This window comes from Aedes aegypti, chromosome 1 (assembly GCF_002204515.2).
Source record: "Aedes aegypti strain LVP_AGWG chromosome 1, AaegL5.0 Primary Assembly, whole genome shotgun sequence".
In the NCBI taxonomy this organism is placed as follows: Eukaryota; Metazoa; Arthropoda; class Insecta; order Diptera; family Culicidae; genus Aedes; species Aedes aegypti.
Genome location: NC_035107.1, coordinates 26,346,897 through 26,367,361, shown reverse-complemented (window position 1 = coordinate 26,367,361; position 20,465 = coordinate 26,346,897). Strand labels below are relative to the sequence as shown.

Below are 20,465 nucleotides of genomic sequence, written 5' to 3'. Positions count from 1 at the left end.
AGACAACTGATTGGAAAGCTTGGACCAAAACCATCTGACCAGGCATTGCAGAATTCGCTCCCATTTGATTTTGAAGCACGATCAAAGCAAGCGAAGAAAAACGACTAAAAACATTGATTTTCAAAACTTAAAGTCGATTCAAAACATGGTATTTGTTTTTTTTTATAATTTTAATGTAATTTTGTCTCATGATAGGTAACACTGCGGAACACGTATTTGTCTCAAGCATCAAAATACCGCTATTTACTTAACTAAGGGTTGCTGAATCCATTACCGTTTTGAAAAATATTATAGCACGTCTAGTTTTTGAGATATTGACTTTTGAAAATGCAAAATTTGACTATATAAGTTAACTTGCATGCAAGTTTGCTAGCTTGTATGGCAATTTATTTGCTTAATTTGCTACAGAATTCAAACTTCATGTGTATAACATTACTTATCAGCAAAATTCATAATACCTTCGATGCTCAAAAGTTATTTTTTGGCGATTTAGAAAAGTATTGCATTTTGCTAGATGAAAGAAACGAAGAGTTTAGTATAGAGATAGCAAGCATGTTGCAAAAATCGATAAAATCTAAATTTTAACGTTCAATTTCTACCAAATTATATCTGAAACGAAAGTTTAAGTTCTATTTTGCATGCTTGCTGGGTTAGATCACAAAAAAAATGATAAATCATACTTTAAATTTCATGTAAAAAGCAATTAATCCAGTGTTTTATGCAATTCAAAAAAGTAATTTTTGTTACGCTGTGTAATTATGTTCACTACTAACCTCCATACATCGCAAGATGAGCACTTTTAAGGAAAAGTAGTTTTTCTCGCAAAAACTTTTTCTTGTCTTAAAATAATTTCAACTTCTAACGAGGTGACTGCTGACTATATTGAATCTACACAATATTGAACGTAAGGAGGGAATGTAGAGATTGGTTAATCACTGATTACTAGTGGTTCCGGCAAACTTCATCTTGCCATCAAGTAGGCTGTTGAAAAACGCTTTTGATCGTCCTATATAAAATGACAGTTTCGTTCGCGCTCGTTTTTTCAACTTTCCCGGTGAATATCCTGGGATTTTTATACACACGAACACGTCGGAACCCCTGACGAACAAAACTGAGAAAGAATCATTCAAATCCGTTGACCCGTTCGTAAGCCATTTCGTGACATACAAACACCATTCCATTTTTATTTATATAGATTTAGTGGTCCCGGCAAACTTCGTCTTGCCATCAAGTAGGCTGTTAATAAATGCTATGAATCGTCCTATACAAAATGACAGTTCCGTCCATTCTAATTTTTCCGACTTTCCCGGTGAATATATTGAGATTTTTATACACACAAACACGTCGGAAATTGGTTGGTAAATGGCTGGGCATGGCGTACCATTGGTACCTCGCGTACCTGAAGGAATAAAATAGACCTCTTTGTGCGGTCCTTAGCCTCTTGCCCAGCAACTCCTATCCCTACCTCCTCGCGGTACTGGCCGGGGTACGAGTAACCTTGGGGAAGATCGGGTAACCAACCCCCGGTGGGAACTTTGGTCGTATGCTGACAGGGAAGGGGGGGTTTGCTTTTGCTTTTGCTTCTGCAAACCTTGAGTGTCTGTACTCCATGTTAGGAGCGGCTCACAACAGCGTCTGTTCCCCATGTCAGGGGCGGCTGATCATCGTCCGAGTGCCAGAGAAGGACTCTAAGCTAAACTGCGCACTATGGTCCTCCGAACATTTAGGGGGAATGGTCCTCCGGGAATCTAGGGGGTTGATGTCAGGCCCTGCAAGCCAGCCGTAAAAAAATCAAGCAACGAATAATCAACGAGAGAATACGAACCGGGACAATCGGCGAAGATCACAGCGAATATGAAGGACGGGACAACGGAGGAAATGCCTTCGTCAGTACTGCGGAAGATGGAAACCAACCAGCCCCCACTTTGAGGGAGGTTAAGGATGCCATTCACCAGCTCAAGAACAATAAAGCTGCTGGTAAGGATGGTATCGGAGCTGAACTCATAAAGATGGGTTCGGAAAGGCTGGCCATTTGTCTGCACCGGCTGATAGGCACAATCTGGGAAACAGAACAGCTACCGGAGGAGTGGAAGGAAGGGGTAATCTGCCTCATCTACAAGAAAGGCGACAAGTTAGACTGTGAGAACTTTCGAGCAATCACCATTCTAAATGCGGCCTACAAAGTATTATCCCAGATCATCTTCCGTCGTTTGTCACCCGTAGTAAACGAGTTCGTGGGAAGTTATCAAGCCGGCTTCGTTGACGGCCGATCGACAACGGACCAGATGTTTACTGTATGGCAAATCCTCCAAAAATGTCGTGAATACCAGGTCCCAACGCATCACCTTTTCATCGATTTCAAGGCGGCATACGACAGTATCGACCGCGTAGAGCTATGGAAAATCCTGGACGAGAACAGCTTTCCCGGGAAGCTCACGAGACTGATAAGAGCGACGATGGAAGGTGTGCAAAATTGTGTGAAGGTTTCAGGCGAACACTCCAGTTCGTTTGGATCCCACCGGGGACTACGACAAGGTGATGGACTTTCGTGCCTGTTGTTCAATATTGCGCTAGAAGGTGTTATGCGGAGAGCCGGGCTTAACAGCCGGGGTACGATTTTTACGAGATCCAGTCAATTTGTTTGCTTCGCGGATGATATGGACATTGTCGGGCGAACATTTGAAAAGGTGGCAGACCTGTACACCCGCCTGAAACGCGAGGCAGCAAAAGTTGGACTGGTGGTGAATGCGGCCAAGACAAAGTACATGCTAGCTGGTGGGGCCGAGCGCGACAGGGCTCGCCTAGGTAGCAGTGTTACGATAGACGGGGATACGTTCGAGGTGGTCGACGAGTTCGTCTACCTTGGATCCTTGATGACGGCTGACAATAACGTTAGCGGTGAAATACGGAGGTGCATCATCAGTGGAAGTCGGGCCTACTATGGCCTCCAGAAGAAGCTGCGGTCAAAAAAGATTCACGTCCGCACCAAATGTACCATGTACAAAACGCTCATAAGGCCGGTAGTCCTCTACGGGCATGAAACGTGGACGATGCTCGAGGAGGACCTGCAAGCACTTGGAGTCTTCGAACGTCGGGTGCTTAGGACGATCTTCGGCGGTGTGCAGGAGAACGGTGTGTGGCGGCGAAGGATGAACCACGAGCTCGCCCAACTCTACGGCGAACCCAGTATCCAGAAGGTGGCCAAAGCTGGAAGGATACGATGGGCAGGGCATGTTGCAAGAATGCCGGACAGCAACCCTGCAAAGATGGTGTTCGTTTCGGATCCGGTTGGTACAAGAAGGCGTGGAGCGCAGCGAGCTAGGTGGGCGGATCAAGTGCGTATCGATTTGGCGAGCGTGGGGCAGAACCGAGGATGGAGAGATGCGGCCACGAACCGAGTATTGTGGCGTGAAATTGTTGATTCAGTGTTATCTGTGTAGATGTTAACTAAATAAATGAATGAACGTCGGAACTCTTGACGAACAAAACGGAGAAATAATCATTCAGATCCGTTGACCCATTTGTAAGCCATTTCGTGACATACAAACACCATTCCATTTTTATTTATATAGATAGATATAATTGAACAGAATAAAACAATCATTATTTGTTGACACTTAGGCGTTTCTACAGAGGGTGTACGAAAGTGTGACAGCACATGAGTCAGAACATGTAATAACTATTGGAAAAACCATGACAGAGAAAGGGGGAAGTCCAGAAATCCCAAAAAAAAACGATGGACGTCATTTTTTAATCTTCCCATGTAAAACAAGAAGGATAAATTCTCATAAGAGACTTGAGATATTATTTAGTAAGCTTTCTACTGGATTTCTTATACAATAATGGCTGATGTCGTAAGTATTTTTGATTCAAAAATTCAATGCTTCCTTCGTGAGATGTGTTTCTTAGAAGTTTTGGTACAAGATTAAACTTGGATTTTAAGCAATTTCACCTTAACCTTATACTTCTAAGCCTGATCGCTTTGCCAAATGTGTAAATATTTGACTACGCATAAACCATCAGACAAACATCGGTTTCAACACTGTCAAAAACTTTGCGATGTCAAACATTTGCTCGGCTTTGTATAATTCCAAGCAAAATAGGCTTACCAGACGTACGCTTTTTAGAGTACATGTACTCTTTCTTGCATTGAAAATTTGTGTACTATTATTTTTTGCTCAACTGTACTCTTTTCTATATTAAACTGAATACATATTTGCTAACCTGTCGAAAAAACCAGATTACCTCTTTCTCATGATAACACATGATCTACCGATGCACGACGAATACTGACAGAAACCAATTACATTACAATACTTGACAGAATATATACGTTTTAAAATGTTGAAAACAATCATGTAACTATTGATTTTCAGTCAAGAAAGTTAGTGATTTTGAATGTTTTAGCTATTTGAAACAGCTCTTATTCAAGCGCTTTTTCCTCAAACGTTACTTTGACGATGCACTTTCTTGTTAAAACTTGAGAATGAAAGGGTGTAAGTTTAAAATTAAAAAATCGAAAACATAGAACTAAACTATTCAATCAATCATGCTTCTAGGTAGCATTTAGTAAAAAGCTACTAGTAGTTGGCTTCAGAGGTTGCTACTCATGCTTTGAGATTACGGAATCGAATGGTATAATGTACATTTGAGTAAAAACCATGAGTGAGTTTTGATATTGCGAAAGGTATTTTGAAACTTCTGTAGAAGTTCTGAGATTCCGCCATGGAACCTATTTGGATTTTGAATTTTTCGTGAGAATTCTGGCATTACGGTTTTATGTTGTTTTTCGTCGAAATCCTGGATTGTTGGTAGGAATTCAGGTTTTTATAAAGTAAATCTGAATTTTACGCGAGAATTGTGACATCCCGGACACTCGCATTTTTCTTTGGAATTCCGGAATCCGTGTAGGATTTCTGTGATTCCGATTGGATTTGCTATTATTATTCTGGGATTTTGTGGGAATATAAGAAATCCGGTTAAAATTCAGGGGATTCGGGTGGGAATCTATATGTTCTAGTAATCCTATGGGCTTGTTTGAGACGGAATTTCTGTAAGAATCTACAAAATTTTGATGGAATTTCTCCAAATTCTGGTGCGAATCTTTGGAATTCTGATGTCAATCTTTGCAATTATTGTATAAACTTTTCAAATTCAGTTGATTTCCAGTTCCTTTGGGATTTTGACTGTAATCTTTAATTTTTATATAAAACTTTGAATATCGTGAAATATCCGCTGAATTCCGATGGGGATTTTTGTGACATCAGTAAGAATCTTTATAATTTGGAAGCGGCTCTGGTGTTTAACAATTACTATACAAATCTCAACAATGAAATTTAGATTTCAGAATTCCCACAAGATCGAATGGATTACAAGATGTCAACAAATCGAATGGAATACAAGATTTTAACAAAAAAAACTCAGCAATCTTACTGGAAAAATAAGATTTTTTTTCTTTAATTAATGTTTGAATCCTCTGAGCAGAATCTCAATAGAGAAACTTAAAAGTAGATGGAGTACCGTATACCTTTTAATTCCGCTCCTAAATGCTTATCTTTGACAGATACGCGTATTTCGACTACCACTTGCAGTCTTCTTCAGTGTCAGTTACTTGTATCCACTGGATACGAGTGGATACGAGTAATTGACACTGAAGAAGACTGCAAGTGGTAGTCGAAATACGCGTATCTGTCAAAGATAAGCATTTAGGAGCGGAATTAAAAGGTATACGGTACTCCATCTACTTTTAAGATTTTTTTATCCATGTAGTATTTTTTGACGTTGGATAACGTTTTTCGGCAACATATGGGGGTACAATTCAGAAAAACGAAAAATTGAGCATGTAACGAAAAGTGGTCAGGTTTTGACCGCTAATAACTCAGCCATTTATCGATAGATTTTCAATATTTATCCATCAATCGATCGGAAATTTATCTACGCGTCGATTCAAATGGACGACACTATTGATTATTGGCAACAAACTATTGAAAAATCGTGAAACGTTGACCCCTTTCTTATCTAACCAATCACGTCCAAGCACATTTCTGGATTCCGCTTCCCTCTATAAAAGCGCACCGCACCCTGCTTCTTCCCTCAGTCTTCAGATCAGGCTGTGAACACGGTCGGGCGAGTCATTTTCGCTTTGCGTTTGCACCCGCGTCACAGTTCAATTTGTGTCGTCGAAAGAGGAAGACGCAAGGTTGATTTGCGGCGGCGATTCGTTGACTTCGGTTTCATTCTGTTTTCGCTTTCGAGCTGGTAAGAGGTCCTCCAAACCTGCTCAGCTCCTCGCTACCATAGGCCAGCTGTTGATCTTCAAACGGCGGCAATTCCAGCGTCCGGATTGTGAAATCAACCAAGATTTCCTAATGGACTCGCGCTTCCAGAATTGGCCCAGCAGGAATCGGGGCGCAACGGCAAGTTTGTACGAGATTGTTGAAGAAAATCCACCAAAGCCGCTTGTTGAAGCGCACATCGTCATCCCCACCGCAAACCTCATCGGGCGAGGAGGATTGCAACCTGTGCGCCGTCAAAATGTGTCCGTGTTACTCAAATTCAACAATTCAATCGTTCCTTTTCAGTGCCAACAAATGTGTTTTAATGAGTTATGTGTATAGTATCCCCTAATCATACAGTAATTGATTTATTACAAGTAATTGACAATACGGCAATTTGAAGATGTTTCCGAGAACGCTGCTGCAGTGCCGTCGGGATGCTATTACAGCATAATGCTCATCTTGTACATCCCTTACCAAGACATCAGTTTAATATAGCCTATTTCACAGATTAGAAAACGGAGAATTTGAAAGGAGGAGCATCATCTGCTATTCTAAGGGTATAAAGCATACCTCCTTCGTTGAATTCGGTTTCATTGTTTTCGCTTTCGAGCTACTAAGAGCTCCTCCAAACCTGCTCAGCTCCTCGCAACCAGAGGCCAGCTGTTGATCATCAAGCGGCGGCAAAACCAGCGTCCGGATTGTGAAATCGCTCAAGATTTCCTAATGGACTCGTGCTTCCAGAATTGGCCCTGCAGGAATAAGGCTATCCATGAGGACTTTCCGCGATAGGACTGACAGCTAAAAGTGTGCATGTAACCGAAACTGAAGGGTAAACAAAACATGCGAGTGTTACCAGAGCTTAACATTTTCCTTTATAATCGAACGGTCACTCCGATCGCGAAATGTCAAAAACTCATGGTAAACAAAAAACCAGCTGATCGCATATGTCTCATGGATTGCCTTATCGGGGCGCAAAGACAAGTTTGTACGAGATGGCTGAAAAAAATCGACCAAAGCTGCTTGTTGAAGCACTCTTCGTCATCGCCACCGCAAACCTCATCAAGCGAGAAGGATTTCAACCAGTGTGCCGTCAAAATGTGTCCGTGTTACGTGAATTCAACAATTCAAGTTTTGAAAATATTTCTACCGTGAAGCGCATCATTACTGGCAATACTCACAGCAATAACAGAACTGTCGGTGAATTAAATAATACTTTTGAAGAAATTATTAGTGATTTGCGGTAAACATTTTACCAAAATCAGTAAAATTTCTCCAAAATTTACAAGCTGCTGCAAATCCAGTGTCCGGTTTGTGAAATCGCTGGCTACGACATAGCTGAAGAAAATCAGCCCAAACCGCTTGTTCAAGCACCCATCGTCATCGCCATCGTAAACCTTATCGGGCGAGGAGGATTTCAACCTATTCGATGGCAAAATGTGTCCGTGTTACTCAATTCTCTCAGTTCAATCGGCCCTTTTCAGGGCCAACAAATGTGTACTGAAGAGTTATTTGTGTAATATTTGCTAATGTGTTTACCACATTCTTGCTATAATTCATCTCGTAGCATCATACAATATATAATTAGTTATGAATAATTGACAAAACGAATTTGAGAATGTTTCCGAGGACGCTGCTGCACTGCTGTCGGAATGCAATATATTTTCTATTGTTAAGTAATGATTCAAATATTTCGTAACCCAAAATCAATGGAAAGAGTTATTTTGAATTAATTGCTCCAAATTAACAATGATTAAGTATACACTGAAAAATCAATTCTTCAATATAATGGCCTAAGCTTCTGAATACATGTAAAGTGATTATTTTGTATTAACACAAAATAATAACACACAATGTCTACAATAAATCAGAATTGATATGCAACAAATAGTGTGAAATTAATTGGATTTTTAGCAGTAGAAATCTTTCATAAGTTCGTGACGGTCTCAAGCCAGGAAATAGAAGAGGCTAACGTTATCCAACGACAACTTGGCGGTCGTATCTGGGAAACAACCTCTTACTTTCTTATGCATTTGAGGAAGTGATCCCAAACTTTTTATTCTAGGAATTTCAGGATTACTACAAAAATTTCAAAATTCCTACCGGAATAACGAGAACACCACAGAAATATTTTGATTCCCATATACATCATAGAAAATCAACATATTGTTAAGAAATTGCACAAGAAAAATGTTGCATTCCTTTATGTGTATGATTTTCCGCTACATTTTACATGGATTTTACTTTATGTGCAGCAGCGGTTGGCAGCTCAATGCTACACGTATGTAGTAAACGCTCATGTTCGAAAATAGTTTTTTATTCATTCAGCTACTACATGTTTTGATTTATTCCATTTATTCAATTACTTCATGTTCGAAGGGTTTTTATTCATACCATTAATGTGGTACACTCTGTGGATTTTGTTTTAGAGTAGATGTTACATGTAGTATAGTTAAGCGCTTTTTATTCATACTACCCATTTTAAATCTACACTCAGAAATAAAAATAGTTACAGAATAACTAAAGTTTGTGCATTTATGACTATTTTCTATCTGCCTCTCTTTCATTTTACTGCGAATTTTTACACTGTCATTTCGACTGGGTTGAAGCTTAGCGATGTTTCTCCTGAAAACTTTTGAGATTCGGTGCAAAGAAAATGAAAACTACACAAATTCACACAACTGTTCATCCATTTTTTATCCAGAAATTGTAAAGACAAGCAGTTCGGTCTATTTCTGTTAGATTTGTTTAATTTATATGAATGATTACAAAAGATGATCCAATGAATGATCCTTAAGACAGTTCTGGTAGTAGGTTTCTTTGTTTTCGCGGAAGCTCTCCAAAGTATTTATATTAACCAAAATGGTCTCTAAAGTATATTTTTCCTTACTCTGCTTGCATTGAATCCTGATGCAAAATTGTATCGCTGTGTGCGTTTGAAATGCAAATATCAAATGCGGGAACACCAAACGCGGTAAGATTTTTCTCAGGCAATCCGATGTCAAAGTAAGCTTTTCTATGCTAGATTGGCGGTGATGTGAGGAATCGTTGCTAGGTTTCCTTTGATTGTTTTGTCAAAAGTATCTAGAAGGGAGTGTCGTATTCTTTCAAAATAAAAACATTTTTTTTTCATGGCGTCACCAGCGGTGATATATTTTTTTATTTAATCTTTTTTTTTCACTCCGAGCAAACTGAACGCCAACCGTCCGCGTCAAAATTCGTTATTAGACTGAGGAGCATGCGCAACGACATCGACCAGTCTTACTGCGACGCACACCCCTCTCTTTTTCTCCTTCACTTTGCTTCATTCCATCCTATTCAGTACCCGCGTCGTAGCGTCAATCGACGTATTTCTCATCCGCATCCATTCAGCTCAACCCCTCTGTCTCCGCATTCGTTCTCGCTGTTCGCATACATTCTCGTGTTCATTTCGATGATTTCGATCACTTGCGTTGGAAGCGAAAGCAAAACTTACAATTACACTGAACGAAATGCTCTAGAATTAAAATATTCAAAGTTTTCTTTTAGCTATGAACTTAATAATTTTGTGTCCTTACGATAGAATTGTTATTTTTCTACATTTACTCTATGATACTACAGGGAGGTAGCCCGATGTGTCAGATTTCCCATTCCGCCATTGTGAAATGCCAAGTGACAGCTGGCGAGTTTGTTTTGGTTGTTTGGATATCAGGTGCATGGCGTGACAAAGTAGGCATAGAATGTTTCTTTTACACCCATATCTGTGCGGTATACGCGACAAACTATCTGAATTTCTAAACTGATAGTAGAGAACTTACGAGTTTAAGTTACAAGAACCATCACCCTCAGACGGCAGCACCGTGGTACATCCTATCTTTCATCGGTGATGGGTAGCTCTCACCCGCAGAACTCGAAATTTCCACATATGCATGCATTGCATGCAGTTGTTAACTAACTAAATTTTTCTGCGACTCGAAACACCGGAATTCCGCGGAATACTACATGAACGACGAAAATTTTGTGCGTGGCAAAACAGCTCATCAGTGCTGTAAAAAACTTTCACTTCATTGTATTTATGTTTTTTTGGAGTTCCCTAACAACCCCATAGAAATAGTAGTGTGAAAACAGTGTACACAAACCCGCCAGCTAGCCAACTCGCCAGCTGTCACTTCCACCTTCCCCGCAGCTAACCACACCGCTGACTGCTTAGATCAGTAAATCTGTCATTATAAAAACCTTGGTTTTGTTTTACCGCATTTGAAGGGCATTTAAGTGAACATTTGCATCTCAAAGGAAAACAGCAATACATGTTCTAAAGAAACTCTCAGACATTATAACGGGTTTGACAGGCTTTTGAGGAATATCGTCTCAGATTACCCAAGGAAAAGCTTCAGGAATTATCATAGGATTTTATTTAGAACACTTTCAGGGTCTCTTTCAGAGATCTCTTCAGAAATTCCTCCAGCGATTTTTTAAAGGATGTTTAGAAGAATTCGCTTCAGAAAATCATTGAGAACTCTAAAGCTATTACCTCCAAAGCTTCATTCCTACACAACTTTATATGAAGATTATGTCCAAATTTTTCGAATTTTTTTTTTCAGAATATCCTGTGGAATAGCAAGATTTTTGTTCGATTATCTAGAAAATCTTCTCTAGCTTCCTCAAGGACCCAGGAGTTGTTTCAGTGATCCTTCTTCATTAAGAGTAAATTTAAAACTTACACAAGTTTGCATTTCTCTGAAGACATTCCTGAAAAAAATAAAAGCTACTTGAGAAAATCTCAAAGAAGAAGTCTTAGACGGAATCTTAGGAGCAATTGCTGGTATATGAATCCTAAAACACAACATTAGAGGAAATCTCTAGAAATTTCTGGAGAAGTAATTGATTGAATTTTAAAAGATGTTTTGACCGCAAATCTTGGAGAATGTCCCAGGGATGGATGAACCGCGGGATAAAATTTTTGAGGAGTTAGGACTTTTTTGAAAAATGTCTCAAAGAATTTCCGGTGGAATTCAGATGATTTATAAAATATTCTTTGAAGAAATTCCATTACTGTTGTTCTCCTTGAGAATATCCAGGTAACATTTCGAGGTATTCTAAACGAAATTATTAGAGGAATTTTCTAGGAAAATTCGTGGAGAAATTTCTTGGAAAATAATCACTAAATGAATTCCTTTAGAAATTTCTGGAGTAATATCTGATCTTTTGGGTAAATTTCTGAATATATTTGTGATGAAAATCTTAGAGAAAGTCACAAAAAAACACACACAGTAAAACTTGTCGTAATGTCACGAGGAATTCTAAAAAAAAAGTGTTTGATCTTAGAGTAATGTATGTTCTGATGCTATGAAGAATAAAACTCTTATCTCATGGCTCATATTAGGTTTCGTTTTGTTTTTTGTAGTCCATGTTCAGTCTTTTTTCGGCCCCTTTTTTATTCCTTACAGGTTTCTTTTTTGTAGCAAGAGTAGACCTCTAATTTCCTATTTCAAGGCACTCAGTCACTATCAGCCCTGTAACGACCAAAAACATTCTTAGTATTGTGGTAGCTACTCGCATGAAAATAAGGGTGCCATTTTTTCTGTTGAGGAAAAATCATCTGAAAATATGGATAGAACGCTTGGAAACAGTAGAATTCCCTCAACTTAACCCAAAACTGACCAAAACGTCACTTATACCCCTTTGCGTTTAGGCCTCTCAAATCTAGTAAACTTCAATTTCAAGTCCAGGGTTTTCTTAGCTTCACTGTGCACAAAATATTTGCCTACGTTTGTCCGACCCATGGTTTCAAACGTGGACGCGCCTCTGAACATGCGTTGCGTTGCGTAGTAATGGAGTAATTCGTAGATTGCATACTGAAAGCTTTCCTGTTTTTGCTTTCTCAATCTTATTCCGATTGCTTATGGAGGGCTATTTTGGAATGAATAGCCATCCAATCAGAGTTCAGAGTTTAGAAGACATGAGAACTTCCATTACCGGCCACGCCCATCTTCTCCGTTACTGGGATAGGAAATGATAATGATGATATGATATCTACTTAGCAAGAGGCCAGCGACTCACCGACGCACAGTGCTTCGAACGTATGGCACTTGGGGACAAAACTCAAAACTGGATGTTTTTTGTGGTTTTATACTACGATATGGAGGAGGAACTCGTTATATATAAACACACGTCATTATTGGCATGAATGGCACATATCACATCAATAATGGCATAAGTGGCTTATACGTAAAGTTTTACATCAGACACCTTTGAACAGTGCTCGCTTTGGAATGAACTTTCAATATAATAATGCATTCAAAAGTACTTGAGTCGTTTGCATAAACAATGCATGTGATATTCATAATCGTAAAAGTGCCTCAATAATCAACTTTTTATAAAAATATTGAAGTACGGATTATTCCAATGAAAAAAAAGAAAACCCATTAAAAAAGGTTGTATAAAACTTCTGTTTATTAGCAACATAATTAATTTACTAGCTAATAATCATTCGAGAATAGCTCAATCGAATGATTATCTTCTTTTTCTACAAAGAAAATCGAAATGTCATGGTTTCTATTTGATGATTATAAGAAACAACTTTTCTCTTTCCGGATATTGATGAGTTCATGCAGAGGAGCATCAAGCCTTTGTTACTGTTTATTCTTGATACCCTGGACAGCATATGGGTCCTTATGCTTCCGACGCTTCTTCGGATAAATTACTGATAAGAAATTCTAAAGCTTCCATTATGTTTACACTGTGCATCAGAAGTTTGAGCACAGTTACATGCATAAAATACCAACCATACTCCTTCAGGAAGAGCTGTCATGTTTTACTTAGAAGATTTTGGAATTTGGGAAAATTGGTTGTTCTCCCTGAAAATATCACTCGAAGAATTGCTCCAAAGTTTTTGATGAGATCCAAATGAGATTAAATTAAATGTTTCAAACTTTTCCATCGTTTTTGGAATTGCAGTTGAAGCTCCGAACGAAATGTGTTCCATTATACTGGCTGCAGTAAAATTCATGAGCTGTTGTAGATCGACCGTAGCAGATGTTTCTTATGCAGAAACTCTTGCCTTAGTACATAAAGGCTAAGAAGCAAGTTCGGATGTAATTCGTTCAAAGTGTTTCGAAGCAAATTGTTCTTTCGTTCCGACAGATCTAAATCAATGTACAAAGCTAATAAAAACATTGATACATTGGCAGCGAACGCAAGCTCTTCAGGTTCATTATTGTAGATAAGATTTGCAACACGTCGTTTTTTGGTTTTTCTTTAACATTCTTTGAAATGTTTGAGAGGCCTTCCCATGCCAACCTTTGCAGCCGAAATAGAAAACTCTGCATGGTTTCGCGGAAGCTGAACTGACTTTGCTAACCAGTCGGAGTTTAGCTTGAATGATCTTCCACATCAAGTCCATTTTGGTTTATTTTGCAACAATAAAATTTTGCAAAACGTCGTTCTCAAATATCTGGAAGAAAGAATCGGTGTCATAACAACTGTACATGAAATTCAGAGCATGATATTTTCGATTTGGATCGACAGAATACCACTGCCCGAAACAATCTTCATTGATGATTGTGGCAGCGTAACCTAAAAATCATAAAATTACTTAGGGGAAGTGGTGGTAAAATGAACACCGTGCCTTTTACCGAGAAAGAACAAATTTCGATGATTTTTTATCACGCACGGACGGTTTAGAGCATAAATCTGAGTGTTCGAGTTGATACGTAGGTCAATTGAAGTGAAAATATCAACAAAAACAAAGATTTTAGAAAACCACGTTTGAACATTTGAATTGACGTAACTTTTAGCTCGGAAGACTTGAGGTTTTTCAGTGAGGTGATTATCGTTATGATATGGTGTCAAATCTGATACCTTTAGAATTCTTTTTGAATGGGTTACATTCATTAATGGATGTATTTTCGGTGGGGCAATGAAAATTTTCAGAAATATTTGGTTTGCTCACGTTTTTTGCATGGTGTCCGTTTTACCACCAACCACTGTTCATTTTACCCACATAGTGCAGGTAAAATGAACATTTGCATCGCTTTTTGATAGCGATGAAAATATGTGAAAATTTAGCTATTTTAGTCTGAATCCACGGCGCTGCTATAGATTACATCCCTATTTTTGAAGTTGTGCGATAGAATTATACAAATTTCTCGTTTTTCTATCAGAAACAAGATGATTTCCTTAAGGTGTTCATTTTACCACCCCTTCCCCTACAATCGGCAAACTTATGCAGCTGGAATTACTTCTAGAATTCAAAAACTACTTCAAATTTTATTTTAAAGTGGATTTCAGAAAGGTACTTTGAGATACTCTTTTGTATGGTATGGTCCAGAAGAAGATAAAAGTTTTAATTTTCTTCTGTTTTAAAGAGCTTATAGCTCAGACACTTTTTTTCAACAACTGTTAAAACATATCACAGAAAATTCAATAGAATGACTCCTACTTACTTGTTTCAGTATGGTCCATAACGATTTTCACTTTGAAAATATAATTGAGATGGGAATAAAGCGAATTGAAGATGGATTGGATTGACACGAAAACAATAAATATTATATGACACATATGTTAACATCATGGCCTACTTGTTTCGGTCGAATATGAAAGTTGATTTTTTGACTTTTGTCCATGGGTCGAAGCACTGCGACGCCCTCATAGATATCAAGGATGTGGATGGGTGGGTGTGTGAGTGAATGATGGTTTAGGATTCATCATAAGCGAGTGATACGACCGGGTTATGACCGTTGGGGTTGGAACACAGGAATTCCCTCCTAGTGTTCTGGCTCCTATCATAGCCTAGGCTTAAGCGCCACTACTCGCTCTCTGGAACGATAAAAATAAATGAGAGATAGTTTTATATAAAATTGTAATTCTCAATACTTATCATCCTCTTACATCATTCCGACAGTTTATGTGGGATATTAGAATGCTGTTCTTTTAAGGTGGTATCGTATATTACGGAGATAAAAATGTATTTTTGGAGAATATCTGCTTAGCAACAGGTCAGTGACTTTTTGACGCCAATATTTTTATCAGAAAGTTAGGCGAATGAGGAGGTAGTGATCTAGTATGCGTTATTAGATTTCATTACTATTATTTTGGCGTAGAGACTAAAAAGAAAAAAAAATGGTAAGGGTTTTATTGATTGACTCTTTATTATGGGAAAATTCAGCCTGAGGCTGGTTCATACCCGCGTTCGTAAGGGTTTATTATTCACAGATTTTATGACGTCAAAAAAATGGCCATTTTCGACACCCCCCCCCCCCCTTGTAACGCTTTTTGTATGATTTTTTTTATAAATTTTATATGAGCCGAGGATAAACACCCACCCCCCTCAGAGTTATGAAATTTGTGAATGGGCCCTAATAATAAACTTAATACTGTGTCGTCATCAGGATTACGTTACTTAAGTACCTTAAGGGGTGGTACGCAAATTATGTCACTTTAAAATGGGACTTTTTCGAACCCTCCCTCTTCTTTCGCAAAAAGCAGTGGCTCTACCAACCCAACACAAAAATGATAAAATTTTGACTATACATAATAGACGCTTAAAACAGTTACACAGAATTGAGTGCGACTCAAACAAAATCAGACTCATCTGGACCAACGCATAATTTGCGAAATTTTTACACGTCCCTTAAAATCGCATCTGTATGAATTCTTCTTCTTTTCCTTAAGTTTTATGACATGCAGCGTTGCTCGATGTTGCCAATCATTTCTGTATGCCATAAAATGTAAAAAAAGCATAGGGCGATTTTTCAGGATGTGAAAAATTAACACAAATTATGTTGGTACAGAGGAGTCTGATTTTGTGACTCAATTCTGTGTAACTTTTTTATTTTTAAGAGTATGCGGTTTGTATGTTTAAAACATGGAGCGGGATTAAAAATCTAAAATACTAAAAATTTAAAATCTGAAATAATTACCATGAATTAGCTCTAGTAACTCCTCTATGACGCCGCATTAACCCGAAATCGACTTAATAGATATCTAATTTCTTGTCCGCTTTCCTTTTTCTCTCCCGCAGGACCAAACGGCCGCCGCCGCCCCGGGACAGTGGGCTACGCGTTGTCCAATCCCCAATCTAGAGAACCCTAGAACCGGTAGGGGCGAAATATGAGAAATGCTGTAACAACCATCCGATCAAGGCTTGCTGCGCTTCCCACCACCATCACCACCACGACGACGACTACTTCGATTGCGACCTCTCCACCGCGACGATACTAGAGGGGAACGAACAAAGTAGGCGACGACGACTCCGGCTAACGGAACAAAAGAATTGCACACGTGTGCGGGGGCCATCAAGTGGTTCGTGACTTTGCGCGCAACGGACAGAGTGAGAGAGAGAGAGGGAGGGGCTTCGTAATTCCGCGACTCGAGTCTGTGAGGAAAACGTGATTAGTGGGTGATTGGATTGGTTTCTATCTCTAATATACGAGAAAAGGTTGCGCTCGGTTACATCTCTCGGGGGTGACTTGGTTAGTAATTAGACGGCAAGATTCTCGCCAGCCTAGTTAACGACATGGCTGCCCAGCCAGCTTGTACCCGGTTTTCAGACAACTACGAGATCAAGGAGGAGCTGGGAAAGGGTGCGTTCTCGATTGTGAAACGATGCGTACAGAAATCGACGGGATTCGAGTTTGCGGCCAAGATCATCAACACAAAGAAGCTAACGTCACGAGACTTTCAGAAGTTGGAACGGGAAGCCCGGATATGCCGGAAGTTGCAACATCCGAACATTGTCAGGCTGCACGACAGCATCCAGGAGGAGAATTACCACTATCTAGTGTTCGATCTGGTGACCGGTGGTGAGCTGTTTGAGGATATCGTTGCCCGGGAGTTCTATTCAGAAGCGGACGCGTCGCACTGTATACAGCAGATCCTGGAATCAGTGAATCACTGCCATCAGAATGGGGTCGTGCATCGGGATCTGAAGCCGGAGAATCTACTGCTAGCTAGTAAGGCCAAGGGTGCAGCCGTCAAGTTGGCCGATTTCGGTCTAGCGATCGAAGTCCAAGGTGACCAACAGGCATGGTTCGGTTTTGCCGGTACGCCCGGTTACCTCTCGCCAGAAGTGCTGAAGAAGGAGCCATACGGGAAAGCGGTCGACATTTGGGCTTGCGGTGTTATCCTTTACATTCTGCTTGTTGGTTATCCGCCGTTCTGGGACGAAGATCAGCACCGATTGTACGTGCAGATCAAGGCCGGAACGTACGATTACCCGTCACCTGAGTGGGATACCGTAACGCCGGAAGCGAAAAACCTAATCAACCAAATGTTAACAGTTAACCCGTACAAACGGATTACGGCAGCCGAAGCTCTCAAACACCCTTGGATCTGCCAGCGCGAACGCGTCGCATCGGTTGTGCACCGACAGGAGACCGTAGACTGCTTGAAGAAGTTCAACGCCCGGCGCAAGCTCAAAGGTGCCATCCTCACTACGATGCTCGCCACCAGAAACTTCTCCAGCAAGAGCATAATGGCCAAAAAGGGCGACGGTTCGCAAGTGAAAGAATCTACCGACTCTTCCTCGACCACGGTCGAGGACGATGACTGCAAGGCCCGCCGGCAGGAGATTATCAAGATCACCGAACAGCTGATCGAAGCCATCAACAATGGGGACTTCGAGACCTACACCAAAATCTGCGATCCGCACCTGACCTCGTTCGAGCCGGAAGCCCTGGGCAACCTGATCGAGGGCATGGACTTTCACAAGTTCAACTTTGAGAACGTGCTCGGCAAGAGCAATAAGGCCATCAACACGACGATCCTGAACCCGCACGTGCACATCTTCGGCGAGGACACGGCCTGCATCGCGTACGTCCGGCTAACGCAGTACGTCGACAAGCAGGGACATCCGCACACGGTGCAAACCGAGGAAACCCGGGTATGGCACAAAAAGGACAACAAGTGGCAGAACGTGCACTTCCACGGCAGCCGCAACGGAAGCTTCAGCAACACGGCGACGCAGTACGACTTTGTCAATCACAAGTAAAAAGCGCGGCGGCCCTAAAGAAGAAGAAAAAAAACCAAGGCAACGTCGGCGTCGGTCCCCGCCGATCAACACCCGCACCGGCTGCGGAGGAGGGGGGTGTGGCCAAATATAGAAGAATTTCGCTGCTGAAAGAGAGAGACACGCCGAATGAGACGGAGAGAGCGAGAGCGAGAGAGCGCGTGAGCAAACAAACACATACACGAACACACAAGTGGAAGAACGAAAAATAAACACGGAACACTGATGGAAATCCATGGAGCAAACAGAAAAAAAACGTAGTTAAAGAAGAAACCAAACAAAAAAGTCTTAAATTTTGTGTAGGATTTAGGAAAACTCGATTGGATTCGATTGGAAGAGGGATTAGAGCGAATCGCGCGAATAGGCAAACGAAGATGAAATAAAAGTGGTGCAAAAGTCGGTTAGTCGCATGGGTGCGGATCGAAATCGAAAGAAGAAAAAACCCAAAGCTGTTTTGTTTACATTAATGGTAGAGGCAAAATACAGAAAAAATTTTGCTTGTTCATTGAGAAACCAAAAACAACTAATAGAGGAAATAGTCGTCATTTAGTCCCCACAGTCTATAAAAATCATCCGTACAAGCGCGAAATGAAAATGTTTGAGCGTGCTCGACCACGTGGGAGAAGTGCAATAATAAATGCTGTGAGAGCCCGTTGCCAAGGTAACTACAGGGGGTCAGAATTCAGCGTGTATGAAGGTAAGCCTGCTAGGATTGCGATAAGTGATTAGAAAAAAAGATGATTATCGGAAATCTCGTGAAACAACCTAATGGTAGCTTCGATTCTTTTAAGGCGATTGGAATCTTTGAAAGTATTTGGAGCCCTCAAAATGTTTCGGAGAGCTTTGCGGCCAGATCTCAGTATTTGTATTTAAATGAATGCTGCTTCAAGCTAGAATTACCAACGAAAGATTCAAATTCAAGTTGCAAGTAATCTCTGACATAAGTTATGATGAAGTTAATGAGGCATTTCCAACAACTTTTAACAATACACTGCCTGATCTGATCAAGATTTCAATGCTTTATAAAATCATTCAATCTATCGTATGAAAGGCGAAACTTGGAAAAGTGAATCAAAAAGTGCAGAAGTATGTAATTAATCAATCTACCAGAATCATGGAGGCCTTCAGATTGCTTAAGCTTCCATCTTCTGCTAATAACTCGGATATCTGGGATTTCTTGGTGTTTCTAGTGGACGCCGCGTCGGGTTCAATCGAAATTCTTAAGTATTGTAAGATGTACCGGAACCAATTGTAATTCCTGTCGAGAGCCATGAGTTTCTTACGGAATTCAAAAGATTTATCTTTCAATACCTACCAACTTAACTATTCTTTTTTGCGGAAACTTTGAGCCGAGATTTTGGAAGGTATGACAGAATGTGTACCGTTTAGGTTAAGCGTTTGTGTTTCTTTCGAAACTGTCAGAAGAGGATTATAAATAAGAATTCTCGCTGAACTTTACTTAAGGATCTGTGTAACAATTGGAGATTCTCACCTCTATGGTTTTCTTTCGATTACAACAGTGCAATACTAAAGCTTTTAGGTTCCCAGATGGGTTTCCAAGAGTTCTGTTCAAGGAATGATCAAGATACTCTAATGGGTTTCCAAAGGTCTTTCATGAGTTGGTGAGGATTTTCCATAGCTTCCCAATTGTTGTCGAGAAGATTGCAAGATTGGCTAATGATTTACAGAGATTCCCAAGAAGCTTCTAAAGGTCTCCAAGAATTCTAACGAAAAACATGAACTTCCTAAAGTTTTCATAGGTTCCCAGCTGGGTTACCAAGGGATTGTTAAAGGCATTATCAAGATTCTCTCATGGGTTTTCAAATATTTCCAAAAGCTTCTTAGAATACCAATGATTTCCAAAGGTTTCGAACGAGTTCGTAAGGAGTTCCCATAGATTCCCGATTGTTATCTAGAAGATTGCATAAGCGACCAATTATGTTCAGAGAAAAATCTTCTAAAGGATTGCTAGGGAACAGATTTGTTTCAAGGAGTTCACTACGAAATCGATATACTTTTAAGACCTTTTGAAAGACCCTGAAAACCCTTGAAATTCCTAAAGTTTTCATAAGTTCCCAGCTGGGTTTCTAAGGGGGTTGTTGAATTTCTTATAATCTCCCAGTGATTTCCAAAGGGTTGTTCAAGGGTTCGTAAGGGATTTCCATAGGCTCTCAATTGCTATTTAGAAGATTGCAGGATTGATC

The 20,465-nt window shown here is 40.1% G+C and overlaps 1 protein-coding gene across 4 annotated transcripts in view; it reads left to right on the top strand.

Moving 5' to 3' along the window:
* LOC5578710 (calcium/calmodulin-dependent protein kinase type II alpha chain) overlaps positions 1-18,784 on the top strand; it is a 249,704-nt gene extending 230,920 nt beyond the window's left edge. For all 4 annotated transcript variants that reach the window (XM_021839208.1, XM_021839210.1, XM_021839209.1 and 1 more), the window contains one exon: positions 16,276-18,784. In XM_021839208.1, coding sequence (XP_021694900.1) covers positions 16,771-18,243 — 1,473 coding nt within the window. In that variant the 5' untranslated portion in view covers positions 16,276-16,770 and the 3' untranslated portion in view covers positions 18,244-18,784. The remainder of the gene's footprint in view (positions 1-16,275) is intronic.
* The last annotated feature ends 1,681 nt before the right edge of the window (positions 18,785-20,465 follow it).